Raw genomic sequence first — 7,911 nt, forward strand, 5'->3', positions numbered from 1 at the left:
ATGCTTTGATCAACATTCAACAGGGGGAATAAAAAAGCTTTCATTGATAACTATAACTAGACATTGTCTATATTACGTTTAGATTTAGGGACAAACTATGACCAAGAAAGAAAACACATGCACCAGAAAACTATCAAAATCTGTCACTAAATTGCATACTTTCATCAACAAACTCCATTCCACAATACCTCATCCTATTTTGACTATTCACAAAACAAGCTCTCTTTTTCTCTGAAAGTTGATCTCAGGAACCCAGAAGTTTCTTGATTCCAGCTTTCTGCTCTGATGTCAGCCTTGTAGGGAACTTAATATTAAACTTGATTCTCAGATTTCCTCTCTTTGTCGGGTCCTTTTGAATTGGCATTCCTTCTCTTGGGATGACTTCCTCGTAGTTCGGATGAATCACACTGCTGATTGGAATGGACAAATTCCTTCCATCTAAGGTAGTGAGATGGACAGTATATCCTGTCAGTGCTTCGGCTAAAGAAATGTTTTGCGTGACTATTAAGTCACTTCCATCGCGAGTGAACATGGGGTGGGGTTTCTCATCGATTATGAAGACGAGATCAGCAGGTACGACATTTGGCTGTTCGTTCCCTTTCTCTGGGAAGGTGATCTTTGTGCCTTTCTTCCATCCAGGCTTTATGTCAATTGTTAGAATTTCCTGCACCTGCATGGTCTTGCTGCACCCAAAAGAAAACACAGGCATTGAAAAACCAACTTCCAAGAACCGCTTCAATTCAATTGGCTGATACAATCATGCCAAATCTAATGATTATCCCTTCTTCTTTTTCTTCTTCTTACAAAGCAGGGTACTCTAAACAATGCAGATCCTGCTGCAAGAATCTTCACATAGATCGTCTTTTTTAACATGTACAAGATACTACAAGTATAGAAAAGTTTCAGGTTTCCGAGTCTGTTGATGATGCAGATAACTAATGAGTCTTACACTAGAAAACCATTTATTGCTCCGTAAAATGAAAAGAGATATGCAGATGTCCCTGCATGTTTGGCCAACTATACTGCAACTTATGTTTCCAAGTCCATGGAGATTCTGAGTTCTCCTAAATTAAAAGGGAGAATCTGACATCATAAACCTCCCCCAAAACAAAGTCTATGACTAGATGTTTCCAGACATGATATGGACCACTGAGCACCCCACGCCATTGATATTAGCCATGTGAGGAACAAGCCAACTAGTTAGAACTCACCCTTTTAAGTAAGCCAGCTTACAAGGGAGGGTGCCAAGAGGCTTATTAAGCTCTCATCAGGGTTGTCACTTAGCAACGTCGGATCATAAGATTACATCTTAACAAACTTGCAAGCACAGTCAGAACTGCTAAGACTTAGATGAGAAACTATAACTAATGACAAACAAGTTAGTGCGGTACTTCCTTATCGCTCAAAACAAACTGCCATTATTGTAGTATTAGTAGCAAAAGGGCCCTGCCATCAATAGCTAAGTCCCAACTTTTCAATATGCACATCATAACATTAAATATAGATTAAAAATAAGGAGACTATTTTCCATGATTCAAATACAATTTCATGTTTAGCTATCATTACGACTAAATTACACCCAGAACAGGAATTTTCCTTCTCTATGACAGGAAAAGGCCAACTCTTTTGCTAGCTACATATTGAGTTAAATCCTTATAACCAACATACATTTTTTTCTCCTGATCTAAGCAATAATAAACATTACATATCTTAAGCTCTATGCAAAGAATGTCTAAAGCAAAAGCAAACAAATTGATGCTCAGTTTCACCACAACATAAAAAATACAATGTAACCCTTACCCGCTTATGTCAACAATCTCTCGAGAAATCTTCATCTTTTTGGTAGTTCCCTTGTAGAGTTCCTCAAGCCTACAAGGTAACTTATTCTCAATTGCAGGAGCTTTTCTAGGGCCGCTTTGATGCATTGACCCTCCTCCCCCATCACCAAAAGACCCAAACATATCATCACCAAATATTCCACTCGAGAACCTTGTTCCTCTCATGCCTCCACCAGCGCCTCCCATGCCTCCAAATGGTCTTGAAAACCCAAAAAACTCAGCAAAAATATCATCAGCATTCCGGGGATTGAATCGGAATGATGTAGGGATCTCTCCAGTGGAGTAGTAGGAAGTTCCACCTGTATCAGGGGGTGGTACTGAGCCTTTTAGACCCTCTTCACCATATTGGTCATACACTACTCTTTTCTGAGGATCAGTAAGAACCTATAAGAAAAAAAATTAAGTTTCAATTTAAAAAAAGGGTAAATCAAATAATGAAATTTTGGCATACATTTGCTAATGGGTAATCTACAACTAGTTTTTACCTACATAGACAGTAAGATTGAAAATTTGAGAGCTACAAGATAAAACCCCTCAGGCCAAAAAAGCATTATAAATTACAAGCAACACTGAGAATGTGTTCAAGAAATTTGACAAAAACCATCATTTCCAAACAGAGAAACAAGAAAGAAGACAGTTAGCAACAGCCTAGTGAGGTTCAATACAGAAGAAAGCAATTCCAGAAACGTAATCGTAATCATCCCAAACATAAAAATGGATTTTTTTTTTTAATATTATCATATTAACAGAACAGTCAAAACCCAGAAAACGCATGTCATTGAGGCAACTCAAAAGGATACCAAGATCAGTGGGTGTAACTTCGAAGATTGATGCTTATGGAAACACATTTAAAAAAAAGAAAAGATTGAGAAACATATTGAAAAGCAGCAAATAAATCATAGGCACGATACCTCATAGGCCTCAGAGATTTGTTTAAACTTAGCTTCAGACTCTTTCTTATTATTGGGATTCTTATCAGGATGCCATTTCATGGCAAGCTTCCTATAAGCCTTCTTCAAGTCATCATCTTTTGCGTTCCTATCTACTTGTAAGATCTTGTAGTAATCCACCCCCATCTTAACTTGATCTATTCTTCTCCACTTTCCTCTCCCTTCCCTTCAAACAAACACAAACTTCGGCTCTCCGGCCGGTGATGATGGGTTTCAAAGCTCTGCTCTTGCTGGCGGCAGTGGTGGTGTTGGTGCAACGCTTGTGTATGGTGTTCTTGTAAGGTTTTCCTCTTTCGATGATTTGAGAATCTTGATGTGAGAGTTTCCCGAATCAGAAAATGTTTCTTTCTTAGCCTGGTAAGGTTACAGTGGGTCTCACACAATACGTATCACAGCCCTTCCAATGACTGCTCACGTGTTCGTTTCTGTTTCCTCCGTGTACTTCACACAGTACCAACATCGAGTTTTTAAAAATAAAAAATATATATATATATACAATTTTTAGTAAAAATTATATTTTTAATGATATAATTTTAAATTAAACAATACATATATAATTAACATCTAAAATTAAACTATATAATTAATATGTGATTCAAATATATAATTATAATATAATTTAATATAGTTATTTGAATTTATTTAAAAGTATAAATTAAAAAAATAGTATTAAATTATATATGCTTATTATTAAACATGAATTCGATTATATATCTATACAATTTTAATTCCGTATAAATATAGATTTTTTTTTAAATTATGAACTATATCTAAAAAATATAAGAAGATATAATTAAATTACCCTTTTTATATTATACTTCAAGAACTAGTTTGATGTATGTATTTAAAATATATAAACTAAATTGTTAGAGCATATAATTAAATCATGAATGAAAAAAAAATATTATATAGAGATTAATTTGTTAATTGTTTTTAAAAGGAAAAATTATTATGAAGTATTTAAATTTTTTTTAAAAAATTTTAGTTCATCTCTAATTTAAAATTATTTAATTAAAATATTCTTGTAAAATAGAACTCTTTAATTCTTTAAAAAAATTATAATCAATTTATTTTAATATCGGTAAAAGAATTAAATAATATAAATATTTAAAATTATAAGAACTAAATAATATATATATATAATTAAAATTATTAGGATTAAACAGTATAAATATTAAAGAAGGTTAATGGTTTTTTAATAAAAGAACTAAAAATGTTAGATTTATAAAATATAAGAACATTTTAATTTAATGATTTTGAAATATGGACAAATTAATAAGTTTTGTAAAAATTCAAAGACTAAAATAGTAATTTATCTTTTTAAAGTTGTAAAGGCTTAGTAGCTTGTTTTCAAAACATACGAAGACTAATATACAGTTTTAATTAAATTATAAGGATTAAATTGAAGTTTACTATAAAAATAATCATGCAACTAAATTTTTGAAAAAATTACTATTTAGCTTCTATATTGTATTTTTCGATTTTATAATATATACTAAAATATTTTTAATATTTTAAAAAGTCTACTAGTTAGTCTCTCCATTGATTTTAACTAATAAGTATTTTACTATTTAGTCTTTATAGTTGGAAAAAATTTATTAGTTGGTCTCTCAGAATTGTAAAAAATTTATTAATTAGTCTTTCCATACTGAGAGCATTTAGACCTTATTACAATATTTAACTGTTAAAATTAACAAATAAACTAATCGATAGACTTTTAAAATGTCTTAGATATTTTAATGAATTTTCAAAAATAGATGAACTAGCTAATGAATTTCTTTATATTATAGGGATTAAATAATAAATTTCCTTTTTCTTGCAAATCAATGTATTGCATGACTCCCTTAATAAAGGGGATAGATTTTCATAAGAGCGGTTAGCTCTAGCAAACTAATTATAAACCAGTCAAATGGCAAAATATTTCTCAAACAAAACTTAGGTACCATGTCAATAACTCTATTACTTTGTTGATGCGTAAGTTCAAATGCAAGACCAGACAGTTAAGAATGTAAAGCTATAATATCAATAATAAAAGTCAGAGTATACCAAATCACGACATGTTTAACTACCTCATCTACTAGAGCACCAGTAGTGTCCCAAACCACGACAGAAACAATAGCACGAGAAACTGATCCTCCAGACCTTATCAGTATTAAATTTCAAGACTTCGTGATGAAGAAGTAATCAGACCTCCCGTCTAAGTAAAAATTGAAAAGCGCATGATGGAGGAGCAGGAAAAAAAAACTATACTACTGAAGTTCTAAGTGGGTGAGAGCAATGTGAAATAAAGCAGCAAAGGGATCTAAAAGAATAAGTTTAAACACTCCTTTATTAGTATATTTCGATGAGTAAAATAAACAAACTACATGACAGATATACAGTCTAGTTCATGCCGAAAATAGTCCCGAAGAGTCTCCTACTATGATGGAAAGCTAAAAAAAATTGCAACATCCAGCTTACAAATAAAGGCTAATAAACCAGAGGACATTAGTATGAGGATAGAGAAAAAAAAGTATGCGCTAGTGTTTTTAATTGTACATAGAAAAGGGGACGTATATAAGAAACTTTAAATCTATGCAACACCAAATTATGCAAATTATGAACATGTAAGCCCAAATTCACTACCAAATAGACCTTGAGAGGCAATGCAAAGAAGAAGGTTGTGAGATAGAAAGCTAGCTAGAAGAATGCTGAATGAGATACACATAGTCAGGCTTAACAGTATACTTTTCAATTTGCTCAAAGTGCAAGACCAAGAAATTAAAAGTGTCTCTAAAAGCCACTTATAAAGAGAGAATAGCGTGAGTTTGAGCCAATAAAAAAAGGTGGTGCACCAACTTGTGATTTCAATCTAGGCTATGCTAGTCCATCAAGGAAGTAACAAGGTAGTCAAACAACAAGAAAACTAGCCACATTGATAACCACGGATCATTGCCAAATGAGGGTATTACTTTCATTGCCAACATTCATTCTAATGCCTTTCGCCAAAATATCTCTATGAGCTATTATACCTTACTAAATAAAAAAGCATCACTTTGGAAGATGAGTATTTCAAATAGAAGATCAAGAAAAGTATGAAGTTTTAAGAAATTGAGTACACAAAGTAGATGAATTCTAATAAAGTGCTAACACTACTTAACTGAACATGCTAAATTAAATTTTTTAAAATCCTGAAATCTCATACCTACTACAAATTTAGATAGCTACTGTATTTTTTTGGATCTTCTTAGCTACTCATAAAAAATTGGCTAAAAAGTTATTCAATTTAGTAGAAAACTGTTGAAGATATCAAACCATAGAAAAATCAAAATATATTTAATAAATATAAATGATGGCTTTTAAATAATATAATAATAATATTATGATGTAATTATTTTTAAGGAAAAAATAAAAAAAACTTATAATTTCACTTATTTTTAATTCATAAACTATAGTTTAATTTATATTAAAATAATATTGCATAGTTAATAGACAACAATAATTTTCAGACGCTATTAAAAAATATTAATACGATAAATAAAATATAATTATTAATTAAAATTAGGGATGTCAGGTGAACGGGTTTTCACGAGTACCCGATCCGCCCAAATCCTATTAGGACAGATTTGAGTTTTTATAAAACGGATTTGGGTTTGAAAAATTTTATCCGTCTCGGATTCGGGTAGGGTTCGGAATTAGATGATCTGATATCCGTTACCCCAACTCGATTAATATATAACAAAACTAAGCCTAACCCTAATCTTTAATTCCTTTTTTTCATTTTTACTTCCCTCTCTCCGTCGGCGCCTCTCTCCCCTGCTTCCTTTTCTATAATTCCTAATCGACGCCTCTCTCTTCTACTTTACTGACGACTGCTGGCGCAAGCCGATCGACATCGGTGACATCTCCTTTCTCTCCCTAGCGACGATTAATCTTCTCTCTCCCAGTCATCGATATCTCCTTCTCTCTCCAGCTCCCACAATCCCACTTTCCAGTCAACGCCTCTCCCCTACTTCACTGACGAGTGCCGGCAGCCCAGTCGACACCGGCGATGTCTTCTTTCTCTCTCCAGTCGACGATAAATCTTCTCTCTCCCGATATCTCCTTCTCTTTCTCCAGTAGCCACATCTCCCACTTCTCAGTCGGAGACAATTCTTCCCTCTCTCAGTCGCAGACTTCCCTCTTCCCGGTCGGCATCGGCGACATCTCCTTCTCTCTCCTCAGTCAGTGACATCTACTCTTTCCAATTGAGGCTTCTCTCCCCCACTTCACTGACGACTGCGGGAGACAATCCTTGTGGAGTCCTTGCCTCTCCACAATCGGCGTCGGCGACATCTCTGGAACACTCTTCAGGTTTGCAATCAAATTTTTTGATAATTAAGATTTTTTATGTGCATGTTGTTAAAGAATTTTTAGTTGCTATTAAAGATTTTTAGAATTTATGAACTATTAATTTGATTATTTGGATACTGTTAAAAAATCTAATTATTTACTATTTGATTATTATTCTCCAATGTTTCTACTGCCGGGCATTTCTCCAATATTTCTACTGCTGGGATGTGCATATCTTAGAAATAATTTTACATTATTGTGCATATCTTAGGATAGTTTTACGTTGAATAGATAATTGAGGTTGATATTTGGGTTGTGCAAATTTTCTAATTCAGGGTTTGATATTTGAGTTATAATATCTAAATTTTTAAATTTTTTTTCGTTGAATTGAATTTAAAAAAATCGAATTCGATCAGGTTTGTACGGGTATTATTGTTAATCGGATTTGAAACGGATATGAGTAGTAAAATTAAAATACTAAATGGATTTGGGACGGATTCGAAAATTTTATATATAATATATAAAAAAATATAATATATTTTCACTTATTTTTACTTAAAAATTTATAATTCAATTTATATGCGTATGATTCCTACATCAACTTGTCATCTTTTTAGACTGCATTAAAAAATTTTCATTATTTATTAATTGTGCAATATCACTAAATGCTATTTATCTCACTGCAAATATGGAGATTCTTTTGAGCAAAGCAATTATTAAAATAAATAATTAAATTCGCAAACCAAAATAAGTATATATAATTGTACAAGAACTTTCTTTTTCGTCACAAGCCATTCATCAAAAAATTGTCT

The 7,911-nt window shown here is 32.4% G+C and overlaps 1 protein-coding gene across 1 annotated transcript; it reads right to left on the reverse strand.

Moving 5' to 3' along the window:
- Positions 1 to 22: 22 nt before the first annotated feature.
- On the reverse strand, positions 23 to 3,234 carry LOC110630360 (dnaJ homolog subfamily B member 13). The gene is made up of 3 exons (XM_021777816.2): positions 2,750 to 3,234; positions 1,801 to 2,222; positions 23 to 683 (listed from the first exon to the last, which is right to left on the reverse strand). The coding sequence occupies exons 1-3, from the start codon at positions 2,912 to 2,914 to the stop codon at positions 245 to 247; spliced, it is 1,026 nt and encodes a 341-aa protein (XP_021633508.1). The 5' UTR covers positions 2,915 to 3,234; the 3' UTR covers positions 23 to 244.
- Between the last annotated feature and the right edge of the window lie 4,677 nt (positions 3,235 to 7,911).

The sequence above is a fragment of the Manihot esculenta genome, chromosome 13 (genome assembly GCF_001659605.2).
Source record: "Manihot esculenta cultivar AM560-2 chromosome 13, M.esculenta_v8, whole genome shotgun sequence".
Lineage (NCBI taxonomy): Eukaryota > Viridiplantae > Streptophyta > Magnoliopsida > Malpighiales > Euphorbiaceae > Manihot > Manihot esculenta.

Coding starts and splice junctions, on each gene's coding strand:
- LOC110630360 (XM_021777816.2), bottom strand. CDS start 2,914: ATGGGGGTGGATTACTACAAGATCTTACAAGTAGATAGGAACGCAAAA. Junction 2,223..2,749: donor AAATCTCTGAGGCCTATGAG/GTATCGTGCCTA, acceptor TTTTTCTTATAG/GTTCTTACTGATCCTCAGAA. Junction 684..1,800: donor GAGATTGTTGACATAAGCGG/GTAAGGGTTACA, acceptor TTTTGGGTGCAG/CAAGACCATGCAGGTGCAGG.